Source organism: Electrophorus electricus, chromosome 18, assembly GCF_041902795.1.
Source record: "Electrophorus electricus isolate QZ-2024a chromosome 18, ASM4190279v1, whole genome shotgun sequence".
NCBI classification, from domain to species: domain Eukaryota; kingdom Metazoa; phylum Chordata; class Actinopteri; order Gymnotiformes; family Gymnotidae; genus Electrophorus; species Electrophorus electricus.
This window is the reverse complement of record NC_137514.1, coordinates 10,238,225-10,257,500: the sequence shown is the minus strand read 5'-3', so window position 1 is coordinate 10,257,500 and position 19,276 is coordinate 10,238,225. Positions and strand designations below refer to the sequence as shown.

The 19,276-nt window shown below is 43.7% G+C and overlaps 1 protein-coding gene across 2 annotated transcripts in view; it reads right to left on the bottom strand.

Moving 5' to 3' along the window:
- Positions 1 to 18,479, bottom strand: part of LOC113580336 (radixin) — a 26,381-nt gene extending 7,902 nt beyond the window's left edge. For both annotated transcript variants that reach the window (XR_004776989.2, XM_027014821.3), the window contains exons 1-8: positions 18,242 to 18,479; positions 14,350 to 14,498; positions 6,880 to 6,963; positions 3,653 to 3,748; positions 2,334 to 2,456; positions 1,975 to 2,126; positions 1,307 to 1,390; positions 1,043 to 1,189 (exon numbers count right to left, since the gene is read on the bottom strand). Coding sequence is in view for 1 of the 2 variants with exons in the window: in XM_027014821.3 (XP_026870622.2) it covers positions 1,043 to 1,189; positions 1,307 to 1,390; positions 1,975 to 2,126; positions 2,334 to 2,456; positions 3,653 to 3,748; positions 6,880 to 6,963; positions 14,350 to 14,361 (698 nt within the window). In the remaining variant the exon portion in view is untranslated. The remainder of the gene's footprint in view (positions 1 to 1,042; positions 1,190 to 1,306; positions 1,391 to 1,974; positions 2,127 to 2,333; positions 2,457 to 3,652; positions 3,749 to 6,879; positions 6,964 to 14,349; positions 14,499 to 18,241) is intronic.
- Between the last annotated feature and the right edge of the window lie 797 nt (positions 18,480 to 19,276).

The window sequence follows — 19,276 nt, the reverse complement described above, 5'->3', positions numbered from 1 at the left end:
ACCAGCAGATCTCAGCTTGATGTGTTGACATCACTATATGTGCTGATGTCGGTACATTTTCAGGACATAACAGGTGAGCTCAATCATGCATGGCCCTCAAACTCCAAACGCAAGCAGAGGGCGCACACACACACACACACACACGTTACTGCCTACGCAGGAGGCTTCAAGCCAACACACATGCACAGTGACATACACGCACAAAGCTCCTGATGGACCTATCCATCTCCAGCCTCTCCAAAAATAACCCCGTGCCCTTTTCTGACACATCACGATGCGCATGTCTCTCCAACCTCCTTTATGGAAGAGGGCTCCCGTGATTAGTCCATGACTCCATGCAGCCTTTGAGGTGGCCACTTGTCCTTTTGCCAAAGATCACAAGCGTGTCAGATCGAGGTCACTAACTGGACCATAATACTGAAATGAGGTGTGGAGTTCAAAACTTCACACGCTGTCCCAGTTTAACACCAAGTTCCTCTCAAAGAACGCAGGTGCATCATGACAACGCCCTCACTCCAGCCACATGGGTAGGGTTGGGTGATGGAGATTCAGCAGAACTCTGATCTTCTGTTTCCTCTGATTAGTCCTCACCTCAACAATCACCAGCAACACAAAGCCAAGCCCCACCTCAAATACGAAAGCCTCAAAGGATTACAGGAAGCAACATAATCCACACTCAAAAGGTTAAAGGTGGTTTCTGCTGAAACGTTTGTGGTTTTAGCAGTATTGCCAAGTCTGTGGTTTGGGTTACTTTTAAAGGCGATTTGGGTTACTTTTAATGAAGGTAAACCATTTAAGCATTAATCATTTAAGCAATTTTTTGTGCATAACTCCATCAGAAATATTTTAAATCCAAGGACTTGGCAACTGTGACCATGACTACATCTGTGCTTCACAGGCTGAATAAAAGGTCATGAACCAAACTTGAACCATTTGATTATTCATTCTCGTACCAATTCCGAACGTTTGCCGGGTGTTCTGGGGAAGTTCCGCAGCTGTAAAACTCAACTCCGAAACTGTGTGGCTGGCACACATGACTCACTTGTCCTCGTGCTCGTAGATGTTGAGGCCCAGTGCATCCACTCCTAGCCACAGCTCTGTGCCCTTTTTGTTCTTGATCTCAAAGTAGTTCACGCCGTACATCTCCAGGTCCTGAGCTATCTTTAGGTACTCCATCATGGAGTCCTCTCTGGGAATAAGCAGCGAAGAGAGGTAGGGTCAGGACTGAACAAAAACAACAACCCAACATGGACTGGAAGCAGGAACGCTGGTATTAGCTAGTGTGGGATGGCTGTAAACAGTGTACCTGAGCATGCCTCTGTGCTCCTCGTGCCAGGTCTGGATCCTCTCTTCCCACTGCTCTTTAGTCAATTTGTGCTGCTCTAGAACTCTGAACACCACAACACATCACGTGTAAACAGAATCTGGGACTTATTTTTCTTTCCATTCATTAAAACCAACTTGGGACCTCCTGAATAATTTGAACCTATTGTACATCAACTACAAAAATTGATCAATTTTTCTTAATACCATATTAAGGTCACAGGTTTTAACTGGGCCGGAAATGGCCATATAAACTGTAGCGGCTCAGCCAGACCATCTTATCTGAGCTCAGGAGGAGCAAAGTTCTTCCCAGCCGTACATGTGGCCTTTCCAGTGAGATGAAGTACCACACAAGGTAATGTACTAAGTGACTACTGTAAGCCTGCCAAAACCCAGGGATGTCTAATTATAGCCCTCATGACCCACGGGGTTGTGTTTGGACACTCTACTGGAGCATGGGACTGAGGTCTGCTTCCAGGACTGAAGTCCTCATCACAGTAATAATACATTCACAATCCACTGCTATGCCTTCTGTCCTTAAACATCTCTCTAAGCAATGGGTCATTGAGCCATGTGACTGTGTGTAAGTAATGAATTCAGCATGGTAACTCAATAAGGACTGAAGGAATCCAATAAGATGGCACTAGTGACCTCTGTGGCAGCAGCCTGTCATTGGCCAGGTAGCCAGGCTTGTGGATTTCTTTGTTGTAGTCGGCATATTTGGCCTGGACAGAGTAAGACGCCAGCAGCACCGCTGTTTCCGGAGGGCAGTAATTCTCATCGTTCAAAATGGCCTCCTTCACCTGAGGAACAGGAGCAAACAAAGATCAGGACCCACACACAGCCCTGGGCAGCCTATGCTTCAACACCCTCAAGAGAGTATTCAAGAACTACATGCAATTTTTTATATTATGAAGCAAATCTTCTGTGGATGTAACCATCAGAATGTATTTGTGTATGTATACATTACACCCCCCCCCCCCCCCCCAAAAAAAAACCTCCCAAATCACCTGAAGGAAGAAAAGGCGCTGTGTTATGTCCTGGATTAGCTCTTCAGAAACATCCTCTGGGAAGAACTTTGCTCTGAATTTGAACTGCAGAGGGTTTTCCTTCTTTACATCTTGCTGAGTCACCTTAAAAAAGCAAAAACAGTCAGATCTCTCTCACACACACACACACACACACACACACACACACCCGTATACAGCTAACAATCATTCCAGTAAATTCCACTTCAAAGCAGAAATGCGGTTGCAACACCAGAATGCTAAGGAGAAATGTCTGTGTTTATTTAACCTCATCACTTGGCGGTAAATAAATAAAATAAATACCTATGCATATACATATACAACACTTCCACACAAAAATTGGCCATCCACAATAACTTCATTCATCTAGAATTCAGAGTATTGAGAAACATTTAGCCTTTCACTTCCGGGATGGCTGGAAAAGAGGAAAGTGGAGTATGGGCATCAGCTTTCTGACTGTTCAGAGTAATATTTACACATGAGGACCTCCAATTTTACACAGGAAATTTTACTAAAATTAATTAATTGGTTATATATCCATCATATGCATGTAGGTATTTATTTTATTTATTTGCTGGGTGACTAGAAGCTGTAACAGTATTTCACAGGTCACACTTGCGGAGGTCTAGGACGAGAGAAACAGACTTTACGCTAAAAAATAGTCTTTAAAGAACCAGGGAGCTAGTCTCCCCTAATTTTGCAGGTGTTTTTGCTGTACTTTATTATTATTATTATTATTATTATTATTATTATTATTAACAACAACAAAAACACAGACTAGAAACACTTGTATTGGTAGCCAACATACACATATAATGGACATGTATAATGAAATGAACAGAGATTAGTCTAAGCGCTCCTTTAAGCAGTGTGGGCTGAACATGACTTGAGCGGGTCCGTCTTCCCTGTGCGCGCGTCAGCTCTGCCTTCTGTGTACGGCCTCTTGCCTGAGACTGGCCTCACTACTTCCCACCAAGGCCACTTGTTACAGAAAACCTGCTGTGCATCACCGTCATGGTGACTTGTTTCAGTGTTTTCTGTTAAATGCTTTTCTCTCCACTGGCTTGTTCACATGTGATCTCTGAAGTAGGTACACACTATAACTCATGATTAAGGATTGAGCTTGTGTTAGCCAACACACAAACACCCCCCCGATAACCCCCCACCAGAAAGCATCTGGTTAGGAGGTTCCTTATCCTGCCACTTGGCACGCTGGAGCAGGAACCCTGTTAAACCACACATCTGAGGCTCTTGATAACCACAGGCAAATGGCAGCTGGCTGAGGGGAAGGGGGAGCTCACCTTCTTATTGAGCTTCAGCCACGTGCTGTAGCCTTTGCTGTCTGTGTACTGCAGGCCAAAAAACCAGACCTCACGTAGACCCACCGTCTTCACCACCTGGAGGTAGAGGGGGGCACACACGAACACCATCAAGTGAACATATGCAGGCGGGCAGAAGGACTTGGTCGTGGGCAACAAGGTTGTTTTAAGGAGTTAGGGTTAGGGGGTTAACCCCCCATAACCTGATCCTGTGCAAAAGTACACGACACAGATCAGATGATGTCTCTAACAACGTTTATAACACTACTGGACACTGCTTTCCTCCAACATAACTGGTTCCACAAAAAAAAACAAAAAACAAAAAAACACCCAACCCTTAAATTGCCAAAATGACAAGCATCCAGTTCATGATGAAAAAACAAACACACCAAAACTGGAACACTAAATTACAGTATAGTTTCTCTGCGGATAAACCACTGGAGAACACTAACCCACTAGATAATGCACTAAACACATTAGCAAGAAACTATTAACATGAGTCACACTAAGCAATCCTACAATGAATCAGGGAACACTTAATGTCTCAGATACTGGACCATGTCCCTAAGCAACTCAAAAGTAGGTCTCTACAGTAGTGCCAAAAATAACGCTTTGCAATTATATCAGTACATGTTGGAAAAGTAAATATATTAAGACACTGTTGAATGCTCGATGTGACAAAGTTAGAATAATCTGTGTTTATTTGTTCATTAGCATGTGCATGTGGTGATTCATCAACACACAAATAAATAAATTAATAATATTATTATTATTAATAATAATAATAATAATACTACGTGTTGGAAGGCTCAATTGCCCATTGCAACGTTTTCTGCCATCAATACTGCAAAAGCCAATATTTTGGTAGCGTTTACAAAACAAAATATTGTGCACCACCTTTAAAACTCAAGGGAGTCAGAGTGTCACACAGTTGTAGCTGTGGTTGATGAATAGGATGACTAGCCGTGTCTCTGGGATCTGTAAAGGTGAACGTGTGAATTAAGAGTGGCAGGATGAGGTCACTGTTAGAGTGAACAAACTCCATTTGAACACATGGCACTCCTTCACTCCCCTCCTGTGTTTTCCATCTCATCTTCTAATGTTCCACAGTCTCAGCAAATCCAACAGCAAGTATTGCCAGACCAAGGACCTACTAGTGTAATCTGACTGCTTCATTTGAGCATTTGTTGAGTTCAGACAGAATCTGGTGGACTGATATTAAAGGAACATGAACACTTTCCTACTAGGAACAGTGTCTACTTTGTAAGTAATGATGCTATATTTTAACAGCTATGCTATCGGAATATTGAAATGCGATCTTGCTGAGTTATACATTACGGGGATTTCTACAGTTGTGTTGACAATGAGGAAATAAAAATACTTCTTGTTGTCAATGGCATGACCCAAGTGATCCATCACCACTTCAACATTACAGGTCTCAGAAGATGTTAATCTCTCAGTATTTATTACTGATGGGATGGCTCATCAGCTGAAATGGCATAAAGGCTGGTGTCTTTAATTTAAAGTTTTAAGATTGAGAAAGAGACCGAGAGAGAATGAAATTGACTATTAGAGCTGACTCTTATTAAACATTGTTTATTGCTCATGTCAAACTCACAGGTAATAGGGCCTACTTTGCACCAAGCATGCCAAACAGGCCATTCAAGGACTGGGAAAGGCACCCTGATTCTCCTATCACTGTAGCACCAGCTGAGGCCTCAGGCAGAGGGACACTTTAAAAGCAGACTCAGAATTTGTTTTGTCCCAGCGGCAGAGCCCTGCCCTTTACGTTTTAATATGGCTCACAGGTGCAAACTGGTCTTGGATCGGGGTGAAACTGCACAGATCAGTGACTTTGATGCCCTGCAGCCATCCATGCTGCTCCATGGCAGCGCTGCTCGGGATGCGGAATGCTGGCCGGGGGAGGCAAGTTCAGTCAGCACGCTTTTAAAGGCGTGCCAGCGGCCGAGGAATGCTCCAGAACAATGCTTTGGCAAACGATACTTCTGCAAACCCTACAGACTCATCACAGTGAGACCAACAGTGACTGTCCTTGTGGCAACTGCTTAAAAACAAACAGACCTTTAACACTGCAGGAATGTCACTCACACACGAAAAACACAATCCAACAACTTTTACAGTTGCTTTATTCAATGGATGCTAGGAATCAAACTTTTCAAGAGTAGCTAAAGGCTACAGAAAGTCTCTCCAGAGAATAGTAGTTTGACCGACAGAGGTCCTTCAGTAAAAGTGTCTTCAGAGTTAATAGCAATGGAGCAAAAATACATCAATAGGTAATGGAATAAATAGATTTCTTTGAGAGAAGCTCCTTGGGCTAGAAGCTGCCTTTCTTGCTAATCCTAGACCAAATTCCTTTAAAGAAAATCCCAACTGAATGAAATAAATGAAAAATTGTCTCAGACAGGCTGAAAAAGGAACATTTCAACCACCATCTAACCATTAAAAAAAAACCCCACAAAGAACAGTATCTCTCTGACGACTATCAAATGAATATTTCAGCCATTGGCATTAATATTGCAGAAAGTGTCCATGTTGGCATTAGCACGGCAACTGGGGGGTGGCAGCCTGTAGCCTCAGCAGAGTTAGCAGTAAATCAGTATGCAGTGCACTCGCTGAGTGACCATACAAAGTGATATAGCAAAGCAGAACTGATTCGGGAACAGCTGGTCAACGCAGCCGAGGTCACTCATGTCTATATGCCAGTGGTGTCAGCAGAGCTAAGAAAGTCTCACCCCCGCCGCATCGTGTGAGGTGAGGTCATCAGCCAGTGACAAAGCAGTTCAGTTCTCGAGCAGTGGTTCTGTTGGGTGCTACTACAGTAAGGCACTGTCAAAAGCCCGTGTGGGGGCGTCAGGGTGGGGTGGAGGAGATGGCCTCTTCCTCTAATGGGGGGGGGGGGGTGGTGGTGGTGGTTTGAAATCTGAACAAACTGAAGAAAAGCAAGCTTCCAGGCTTCCTGTTACCATATTTCAATAACTTCATATGATTAATTCTGTGCCACTGGAGACTTGTTTTCCCTTGATATGCTAATCACAAAAACATCCATTCCAGAGCTGATAGATTCACCCTTTATAAACTTCAGAATCATATCAAACTCATGTGGGTAAATATGTTAACAGAATAACCTGCTAGAAACGCTTTGAGGACATGATGTGTAGACCACCATTACAGGCTGGGGCTGCACCTACCTGGTCAAAAAGCTGTTTGCCTGTGGTATTGGGCTGGATGGCAAACTCCAGCTCCGCATCCATCGTGGTCACCCGTACATTGATCTGAAAAACAGAGAGGCAATTTCTTATGACTGCAGGAAGCTGGACAGGTTCAAATGGCCCTTGTATTTGTGCTTTTCCTTTCCATTCACTACAGCTCATACCCTGTGCATGCAATATTGTCAATTTGCACATATCTGACATGGAAACCAGAAGCTCATTAGTTCACAGTACACTTCCAACATGGGTCAGGCATCTGTGTAGTTCTGAGTTCCAACGACTTAAATTTCTGCACAGCTAAACATAGTTGTGCTTAGAGAATGATCTCATATTGTGGTGTTACTTTGAGAGACCATGTTCCCAATTCCAAAGATCAAAGTTACCTCGCTGCTCGGCAGGATGCAACTCGGAAAACGATGTTCACTGCGCCACGTGCACAGATGCAGTTCATTGAGAAACCCTCCCCCCAACACGTTCCACGACATCAATTTAACTACATCAGGTTTAGGAAATCTGTTTTCAATGAGTGAACAACAGTGGAAGCTGTGGCTGAGCCTCTGCAGTTTAATGGCTGTGCATTTCGAATGGCCCACATCTAAAAAGGTCTTGAGGGAGGACAAGGCAGTCTTTGTGATTCCCTTGTGCAGAACAGCCCCTGCTCAGCTGGGCCATTCTCTGGGCGGCGTCAGCTGAGATCAGCACTGAGCCACTGTGCTCATTCTTCTGTATGTGGAGTGAGTATGTGCACATGCACATGAGTGAAAAAAGAAAACAGTAAAAGTTAGCATGGTGGGCTAGTGGTCTAATATGAGAAATAAAAAGTGAAAGCAAGTGCGCGCACGCACACACACACACACACACACACACACACTTTTCTGCTCTCTCAGCACTCTCAAACGGCAAATGTTCCAGTTGTCCGCAGACAGTATACCCTTCCCAGCTTGCCCTTTGCAGAGGTGTAGCAGATAATCGAGGTCTATGATTGGCTGAAGGCAGCTCCTTACTCTGGTGTACCTAACCGCATGCCTAAGAGTGGAGGGTTGGATCAGAAGACATTTTTAAATCCTTCCCATATAGACAGGCAGGCGCACGCGCGCGCGCACGCACGCACACACACACACACACACACACACACACACACACACACACACACACACACACACACACACACACACACACACACACACACACACACACACACACACACACACACACACACACACACACACACACACACACACACCTTTGGGCAATTCACTACACTTACTGACGGACAGTACGCATACATATTAAATTGCTATGTCTACTTATCACTCTCACTCGTGTGTGCTCATGTGCACACAGACACTCAAACACATGCAGATGCAGAGAAAGGTGATACAGGAGTCGTCCTGTTGGGGTCTAGTTACAGTTGAACTACTGTGCCTCAGTTTCTTGTGTCTACGTACAAGGCCTTCCTTTCTCCTCTTCACCCCCCCCCCCCCAATCGCATCACTATTACGGTAATACTTCATAAACAGACAGAAAATCTGTCCATCCCTTTCTACTCCTCACTCCCGAATGGCTGTACATGTTTGCTTTGCCTGTTCAGCCATTTCTCTGTGTGTTTAACCTGTGGGTCCTCTTGTTCAGCAAGATGAGACACTGTAAGGATATTGGCATTACCGCCCTCACAGCCACTCCCTGTAGGACAAACACTTCCCACCTCACTCGTTTTCCCCTTTCACTTTCCCTCCACATCCATCTCAATCCCCCCCACCCACCCCCAAGATCCTGTTGTGGGCCAGGGCCCGCTCTCCACTGGCAGTTGTGGGCCATACCCCACAATCTATACCCTGCTCCAATGTTTGGATTCAACTGCCCATTTACCAGTTAGAGTTCAAATAACCAAGTACCTCATATAAAGGAGGTTAAAAAGGCTTCCAATATTTGTAAACACTTAAATGGCAATGAGCTGATGTGATTGAGCTTTTAAAATGCCCTAAACCAACCGGCAAATTGAGAAAGTCTCCATTCGTTTTCCACTACCACTTGACTGAGTTAGAGCTCAATTAGCCAAGCACTACAGCATACTGTAAAACACACAAGCAGCACACAAGTTTGAGAGGCTTTGGTCTGCCAAACATTCACATTTCTGCTTTACATTCAAGTTAGAGCTTCAATAAGAGCCATGTGAACAGTAAGCTGCAATCTGATACCGTGACACATGGTCTAGCACTGCCTCTGATTGCCTGTTACTCCACTGCAAAAAACCTTTGGAAATTCTCAGTTCGGTGAAGCGCTTCATGTACTCAGTAACAAATAGCAGTTGATTGCTGACCTTCAGACACAGTACATCTCTAAGCTACATCTGTTGAAACTACATAGCCATTATTATTTGTTATGTGTTGTAGTACTCGTCTTCCTCCTGACACACACACATTCAGCTTTAGAAATATTCCTCTAGAAGCATCCGTGTGTCCATGTCATGGCACAGAAGTGAAAGATTGATGTACTAATGAATTTTTGGAGCATTTTGACTTGAAGGCCAACTGCAATTTCACAACCTTTCAGTATGTTGACCAAAAAAAATGTAAAAAAAAAAATCACCAAACATGCATGTCTTGGCTTAACTGAACCATGTTAAGCTGACTTGACATGAAATGATCAGTGTTTTACACAGCGGTGACAGAACAGGGCCGACGAGCACTAGTGAAGTGACCTAAAGTGACCCAACTCTCCAGTAACATCCTAACCTTCTGCTACTAAATATTTCTCCCTTAGCGCAAGCTTCCTTAATGTCCACACACCCACACCGACGAGGGAAAGGGGGCAGACACAAAGGCAGCGACACATCGATGATTGTCGGAAGAGCTTAACTGTTGTTTTCCGAATCACTAACTGCTAGAGGCCGCCTCTTTGTGCCAGGACTGAAGCCAGCAGTCAGCTCCCGGCCGTGAAACGCTTGGCCTTTTGCATGGGGGGGGGGGGGGGGGGTGTTCGGAAGGGCCTCCAAAATGTGGCTGACCCTCGAGTGGAGTGCCTGCCAAACAATCTTCCCCTCCACCCCCACCCAAGTGAGAGAGCTGGGGAGGTTGTTCTTAAAGAGGAAGCAGAAGAGGTGGGCGAGATGGGATAATTAAGGCCAATTCAGATTGTGTTACTTAGAACAAGGACTTACTAACACTGACAATATTTTCTCAATAGCCACGGTGCCCATTATGGTTACAGTTTTTATATAACTCTTGGCTATGTTTTCGCTCAGGTTGTGGGAAACAATTCGGATGATTAAATGAGATTAGCATGTACTTTTAATGTGTGTACGTGAGACGTATAAGGGCATTTTGCTTGGGGATCAGCAAAAAGTTCAACAGTGAAGACTGTCACAGGGATGCCACAGGGTTTATTGTATCCTCACTGTGTTCTTACCTTTCCACGGTATGATAACAGAAGGGGAAGGCAGAAACTTCTGGAACAGTCTGAGAAACATGGAAACTACAATGATCAGTTTTGATCAGTGAGTCATATCTGGTTATGAACACAGTGGAGGCTTTGTTGGCACTGAAGTGTTTTGCAACTTTGAGGAAGACAAATGAAAACGCTACTGCACAGCACTGCAGGACCTGGCCCAACACCTCGACATTAGCAAGTCATTTAACGGCAAAGCAGACAAGAAGAAAGTACCCTTTTGGTTGCCATCATGCACTGATGATTTACATTCAGCGCATATGGCAGATACCCATGTCCAGGGCCACCCACAGAATGTGCTTTGCAGTCTCTACCAAACAACCTCATCTATCCTCATGTATAGTTCAGTGTCAAATCAGGTTAAAGCCATGGCTTAAATTGGAAAGAAGACAGAACAGTTTCCCTGCAGAGCATCCTGCATAATGCTTTATATTCAAACAACAAAGCAAGCAGTCTAAACAACAAGGCTTGGGAGTTTGGACCGCAGGCTAAATATGGCCAACTAGCATCTGCAGCACAAATGGCCCAATAAGTCACACAATCGGAGCCAATTGAGGCAATTGTGGAGAGGCTGTGAGGCGTGCAGTGCGGGACCTGCTGCTGTCACAGGACCGTCTGTGTGTCGCTGCTCAGAGTCACAGGACACACGCGAGCTGCCGCCAAGTCCGGCAACTCGAAACCTTTAGCCAAGAGCTGCAGATAAGCGCTGGAGCTGGAGGCCTCGTCGGAGCAAAAAAAGGGCGAGAGTCAAAACATGGCCTTCGATTGAACTGTTTAAAAAGGCAAGTCTAGTGCACATTTGTCGCTATACGTCAAATGTTTTACTAATGCAACAACTTTAGCTGACGTGCATCTCTGGCACCAGAAAGGCTATAAAAGCTAATGCAAGATATGCTAGGAAAATGGTTTATGTCCCTCAAACATTTGCCAAGTTAGTCAATTACAGAACATTAGTGTTCCATATGTAGTACAATCTGCAATGAGCATGTATGCCAGCCAAGTCACTTAGACACTGTCAGACAAATGTGAGAAAAGGAGTGGTGTACACACACACACACACACACACACACACACACACACACACACACACACACACACACACACGTTTCTCTCCTGCAGTTCAGTGTGCTCGCACAGCCGCCCCCCCCCCCATTCAGTTAAAAGTGCAGCTGCTTGTCAGTAAGCTGTTAACGGGGAAGCCACAGGTGGGGGCCTGCCTTCTCTGCCCTCCCACACAGAGCTGCTAAGCCCTCCCGCTGGGCATGAAGGCAACTGCTCATCCTCCCCCAGCTCGCTGTCTGCCCCATCGTGGCTGTGGAGAGTGGGTCAGGAGAGGCACTGCAAAAACACCCACTCCACACACCAGTTAGGGAGGTGGGAGGTTTCTGTCCTGATGGACCTAGGTTGAGGGACCTTCTCTTTGAAGAGATCTCTATTCTATAGCAGAAATCAGGTGGGTGAAATCAAGTGGAAATGACAGAGGGGGAATGAACAGAAAACGCATGCACCCATTCCTTCCACGGGATGTTTACCAAGATGGGGCCCTTATTCACAATGGCCAGCACAGGGCAAACAAAACCAGACAAGCATAGCTGCTGGTGGGGCATCCCCCTGTAATGTCCCCGGCGTCATATCTCCCCTGAAGAGGCAGAGGGATGGTGAGCTCACGCACTACCATTTAATGGTGTAAAGGTGCAACTGGTAAATTAGAGGGGAGGAAATCCACTCACTGGGGCTCAACACTGCTGATAGATACTACTGACAGCAGGCACAAGGTAGTTTGCAGTGCAGGCCTGAAAAGTGGATTTGCTTTTGTACAAATTTAACATTAGCCGCCAGATTTAAAATGGCACAAGAAATACATTTTTTTGGCAGTACTGCGTGTTAAAAATAAAAGTTTAAAAAAGACAAATTCAAATCTGTTTATTCAACTTTTGTAACCCACTACCGTGTCTGGTTGCGAAGCCATAGGGAGTGTGCCCATGGGTAAGAGAAGCAGTGTGGGGGAGATCATCTCCCCTGAAGGAGAGGGCGGAGTGACCATCGAATGTGCACGCTGCCGCTTTTCTGTCTTGCATTGCAGAGGTAGAGCAGCGCACTTTGTGAATGCAGCAGTCGAGCGCCGCTGCTGCTGCAGGCACCCCACCCCACCCCCCACCAGAGCCAGAGCGCCGCGCCAAAGTCCCATTGCTTTACGTGAAGTTGCCTGACTATTTCATTCATATCAGAGCAGGGTGGAGGAGATGAGGCGTGTTACGAGCGTAGCTGCAGTCAGGTGGAGATAACAGGCTGCCCACTCTTAACTCGACTGGGGCAAGACAAGCACTGCAGTGTCCGCGAGCAGCCTGGAACTTTCTGTGCGTGTGCAAGCTTGTGTGTGTTCAGGTTCAAAATTCACTGTGTAGGCATCAAATATTTGGTGAAAAACTAGATGAAAACACAGCAGTGTAATTAATATGCATGTCCACAAAACAACGCCCCCCCCCCCCCCCCCCCCACAAGCCTGCAGAGTCTTTGTCCAGATTCAGCTTTAGTAACACTGCAGCTGGGATGAACCATCGTCATACAAATAATTATATGCCACTTATGGGGGGCAGCAAAGAGGATGAAAAATGAGGGAGTTGACCTGTTCAGCACCAGAACTGAAATGGCCAATGGCTTAATAAAAATTACAAATCTAAAACGACTCGTGGAAATTAGATGGGCTGTGTGTTATTCATGCTTTCACAGCTGTGTAGGGCTGTCATTAAGGCTTCTGTATAATCTAGTTTGCACTGTTTACTGGTTTGTTTGTTTTTTTAACGTATTGGGGTCATCATCAAGTGTCAGCGCTACCAAATCAAACATTGATAACAGTTGCCATTATCAAGAATATTATCTTAATATGTTGATCTTTTATGGCCAGTAATCTAAATTAAATAACCAGCGTAGCTACTCTGTTACTTCAAGCATCAGTATAAGTGAACGTCAACACATGGTCAGAGTCAACATGTGTCGAGGGCCTGGTTTCCTGATGATTTTTCCCCCGTTCAGACGAATCGAATTTCCAAATCCAAAAGGAGATGGCTAACAAAGAGAGAAGAGAAAAAAAAAAAAAAAGAAAAAAAAAAAAGAAGCAGCAGCCAACCGTGGCGTAGACGTGACCTGAATGAGCGCAAGCGCCAGGAAAGCAGATGATGACATCTGTTTGCTGTCATCATCCGACATCGACACAGGACTTCCTTGCAGGAGTCTGAAACAGGAGTGTGTCTTTGCCGTGCTCCCTGCTGAGTCAGTGCTAGCAGCGCTTCAGCTAATGCAGTGTTAACGTGAAGCACTGCGGCCCGTGTCCGATACCGTCCCAAACGCATGCCAAAATCCTCTTCAGGTCATGCGCTGTGCTAATGGTATGAGTGCAACACTAATTACAGCACCTCCCACTAATAACATCCAGTTTAACTCCAAACACAGTCCGAAGGCATCAACTTTCTTAATCCTCAAAACCAGAATGTAGTTATAACTTAACATGAATAAGTTCACCTATAAAAATTTAACTCATAATTGTGCTGTAAATAATACCCAAAGGGACTAGAGGCAAGTTAATAAATACATAAACAAAAATATTTAGGTTTTGAAGCTGTTCCTTTACCCCTGCTCCATGTGCCAAACAGAGCCAATTATATTGTTTTATGTTTTAACGAACTCCTTATTTAAACCTGGGTCAAAAGGTGTTCCATGCAAAAACACAGTTCCTGAATCTGGCTAGCTAGTAAGAACCTTTTTGGCTCAGCACATGCTGTCAGTGTGAAATGTCACCCGTTTGTTTATTTTTTGCGGCACAGAGATTTATCTGACTGCTTTACAGTGTAGTACATCAGGGATTTCTTCACTAGATTAGTCCAGGTGACAATGAGCTTGACTAAGTGGGCATCCACAGACGGCGGTTCGATGATTCCCAATAACCAGGTGTGCACAAGAAGCACCCGACACCCACCGTCTCAGACTAGCCTACAAAAGACTTACTGGTTTTGGCATCCTGGCCTCCTCCCTTCTGACTTGTCCAGGGGAGATAAATAAAAAGAAAAGAGAAAGAAAGGGGAAAAAAAAGTGGGGGCTGGGGTGAGGGGATTTGCCCTCCGTCTCAGGACGGCTTGCGTCCGCCGGTGCAGGCCCTGAAACAGACAAAGCGAGAGTGAAGCACCTTATCTCCCTCTGTCAGACAAGGCCAGTCATCCACACACCCACACAAACAAGGACTGAAGGGAAGCTCTTATTTGCTCTCAACACCATGTGTTTTAGCAATAAAAGCAATCCAACAAGGCCTCTGACAGATTTTGTAATAATAATAATAATAATAATAATAATAATAATAAAGAAGAATAATAATAGTCAGTCATTTTAATCAGATCCAATTGAACAATCAAGCCTAGAAACAAGTGAAGATGAGACAGAATGATTGAAGGCAGCCTCTCTGCAGACCCGGCAGTGACACTGAACACTAGACTCAGGCTTCCAGTGAGTTTCAGAAAAAAAGTGTCTCCTTATTAATCGTGAATTAGAAGTCATCTTCAAAATACCACGCAGCACTTAAATGTGGTTATAGTATACAAGATCTCAATGTGAAAGAGACACAAAGTGTTACAAATTACCACAGAGGTTGTGCTGTATTTTGACATTACTGACAACGCAGTGAATGCAACTGGTCCAGCGCTTTCTGAAGACTTTTTACTCGCCAACTAAGTCATATCACCAAGTAGGATTTCTGGTCTTTCAGGAATATGACACGCTGATAGGTAACTCAGATTTCATACACAGATGATCACATTTCAGATGCATGTTTCCATGAGAAGTGGCCAAGGATGCTTAATTTTTCAGTTGATCCTGCATTTGTTAAAATTGCTGTACTCAAACAGGTGGAGCCTATAAAGTGCTGCTTTATAGGCACAGAGCCAAATTATGAGAAGCCGACTTTTAATATTCAAACTGAGATATATGGCATAGAGTACAACTCAATTGCATTGTTACACAAAACTAACTACCACCAGGGCACAGCGGCATGACAGTGGAGTTCAAGTGTATATAATTAATTAAAATATGCAGAATGTGTGGACAACCAAAACAGCAGAGCTCTGCAGAACAAGCCTAAACATACCGAGCTAGTGAATAAGTTTAAATCAATACAGATGAATGGGATCATCTCTGTATAGTTCACCATTTTCCTCTGGCAGTGGTACCGATTCTTGGACCTTGCGAACCCTGTTTCCACTAGTCAAGCCTGCTCAGTTTAGCTTAAACTAAACATCAAAGCCTTCATGAGTTGATGTCCAAGACGTGCCATCCCCAGTGCTGCTTCTGGAAACCACTATTTAATGGTGATCCCTCTGGCAATGAAATCTTCATAATACAGTGATATGTAGGCCATGTGTTACCTCAGACTCCTGTGTCATGTTGCACTGCAACCAAGTTGGGTGGTCCACAAACATTAGGATTCTTGAATGTGGGCACTTAATTACACTTTATTAGCACATAGCCATGGGGTGCCATAGTGCAGTTAAGATGCCTGCCTGGCTTTTTATTTTGTTATTCACAGTTGGGGCCAGAATAAGGTAAAGATTATTACACTCAGATGAGTGCAGCAAAAATTGCCATCCCACAATTACCATTGACAAAAACTGAAAAGCTATAATTAGGTAATTCAGTTAACATGAGATGAGCCACTTCCCATAATGCAGTTTTAAAAGACAGCATAGATGCATTAAAAAGGTGTCAATCTATAAAGTACTTTTTACATACATGTGCAAGCCATATTGCATGTTTTATAATAGCTAAGTAACGAAAAGAAGGCAAGCCATGGTAACTTAGTAAACCTGCTGACTCTGATTGCCATCGGCTTCTCATTCAAGTGTAGCTCTGCACACTGTGGCGGCAGCTCTTAAATGCCCGAATCTGCCTGAAAGTTTTAAAAGAGCAATGCAATTTTCATTCTGGTCATTCCCAATGCAGTAGGTAGAGAATTTCAACAATTTTGCCCATACCAGTTCTCATGATTTATATGCAAACAAATTACTGATTTGTGTCGCTGTGCTCCTTAGATGGGTAGAATTTTAACAGGTGTGCAAAAAATAATTTTCACTTCTAGCAGAAATCCAGCTAAACAAGTGAAATAAGTCAACTGAATGTTGCCAAACCACTGACTCTCCCATTAAACAGGATTATACCTTAGCAAGATATTGCATTTAAGTCAGTGCATTGTTCAACAGTAAATATGCAACAGGTCACAGAATGTTTCCCAACTGAATGTCACAGTAGCTTAATAATTTGTTAAGAAATCTTAGCATGGCAACAGGCTTAAGTATTAACAGAAGAAAGTTTGACACAAATACTGTCAAAATGTAGCCTTGTGCTTAAAAATACATCAATAAAATGCACAGTGTAGATGTAGCTAATGCTGTATTGCATGTTGTATATTAGGCTATTCATTAGAGCAATACTGCTATCGCATGATCCCAGTATAAAATTACACCATTTACTGATGACTTCCAAGTGAGTGTCCTTCAAATGTAAATAACATGCAGGCTAAATCTTAATCATCTCACAAATGTCCACCACTGTGTTTTCAACATATTGCAGTAACAATACACAGCAACATCATTTCAAACCAGTTTGCATGCATACTTGCCAGCCCTGAGGGCTCAGAAATTTGGATTTTCCATTTCTCAATTTTGGGGATTTATGTATGAAAATGACAGAATAATAAGACAACACATTTACACATTTTATACACACTGGCATTTATTACTTTAAAAAGCCACTGCTTTCTCAAGGTATTGTGGTCTTTCAGAGAAGCCACCCTCATTAAAAGTGCCATACAAGTGTATTGACTCAAAAAGCAAGTCAAAGGTATCTATAAAGCAGACTTTTATACATCAACAATACGCTATACATACGTTCAAATTTAAAACGTAAAGAAATATAGCCAAAGGGTAGCAAAAATATCTTCCACAAAAGAGTCGTAGGCGTGCACGAGCACTTCCTCTGCCCAACTGAGTGGTAGTTATTTGGTATCGTTATTGGACATTGACAAATCCAGCCTACAAACGATTTTGATTATACTTTGGTATCGTAGAGGTCGCCAATCGGAAATATCGATTTGGATTAGCCATCAAATAAAACAGCTTTGCGCTGATTTCAATCTAATTAAAACGCATCCATAAACACCCACGTACAGCCAGTGCCTGCAGCGCCAGTAAAGTTTGGACTGGAGTTCGGGTAACTTACAAAAATTACTACTTTGCTACTCACGCATTCGGAACTAGGCCACGTTGTTGCATTTGCCACACTAAATGGGTCGGAGGCCCATCAAAACAGTTAAGAACAGAAACGTAAAGGGAAAAAAAATGTTAAAAGATTGCCGTGAGATTAAGTAAATGAGGCCCACAGTCTTGCTAAATTAGCCATATAATTGCTAGGCGAGGCGACTAGCCTTAGCGCTCACAAATGAATAAAGTTATGACAGTAGTAATGCCAAAACCTCGCAGTTATGAACAGCTTCATTTTTATTAAATATGGGCCTTCATGTGCTTCTTGGAAAAACACTTTCAACGTGACTCGTTTTGATGCATTTTCCCCCCATCCACCGCAAGGATAACGTGCGCAAACGGGGTACGGTAGGCTAGTATAAACTCTCACCCATAAAGTGCCGCTTTAGGCTAGCCTCACTTACCGTTACATGTTCAGTACGCGCGGGTAATTATCCCATTCCAGAACTTTGGATAAAACCCCCCAAAGGCGGTAAAACGTTACAGAGTGGACCTCAAAAGATATGCAGAATGTAACTGGGGGCGTTTAAGAGAAAATAACAGCATGGAGAGAGCGCTTGGAACATACTATAAGCGTTGCAGCCGATAAAACTCACCTTGAAGAAGAACTGCGTCTTCTGAAACGAACGATAAATTTCTGAAGCTTCGAGGTCGAAACACACCACACAAGATATCTGGAAAGGTTGTTTAGGTTCCGCGACTAGCGGGCGTCCCGTTTTGCACACTATTCTACGACAATAAATAGAGGACCAGGCGTAGCCTGTAAAATCCGCTGAAAGGCGAGCACAGAGAAACTGAGACCGTCAATATGGCCGGCGTAAGAGAAGGCAGCATGAGGCGTGGTTCACTTGATAGATGAGCGGGGCTGAAGGGGAGGGCTGCTCCTCTCAGTTCTAGCAAACTCGCCAGTAACGCATGTCCCATTACCGCTACGTTCACTTTTAATATGCTCTTCTGGGGAGGTTTAGTTACCGTTACACATGTAACACAGTCAAACAAACTGGGAAGGAATATGGTCCTAAACATTTACACTTTTACACATTACGCATTTATATTTATGTCTCCATAAGATAAAACGAAATATATAGAGAGATAGACAGTGCCATTCTTATCTACTGAAACGATGAAGCCTTTCACACAGAAGGTGTTATTAATGCATACTCATCGCCTGTTTTATTAGAAATATGTATTTATTGTGACCATCTCATAGGTGACTATATCCTCTTTTCATGCACAATTTGTTACTATCCTCCACAGAATTGTTGCTCACTGGATATTTTTGGATGCCACTCAGGCCAGGAGTGGTGTTTAGACGTGCAAACTCAGTCACACTGTTGTGCCTGATAAATTCATTCCAGCACTACACTCACTATCATGCCATTACTGTGTCAGTGGCACTGCAGTGCTGAGAATGGTCCACCATTCATAGATGTTTCATACAGCAGTGGTCCTGTAGTCAGTAACTGACCAGTTACCAAGATGGTAGAGATTGCTAACGTGCATGGCAGCAGAAGAGATACAGTCTATAATTATAACACCAACAGGATAAACTATAAGGGCAAAGATATATGGATAATCATTACTTAATGAATCTCAATGGCCTCCCATTCGCATCTTCCCTAAAAGTTAAA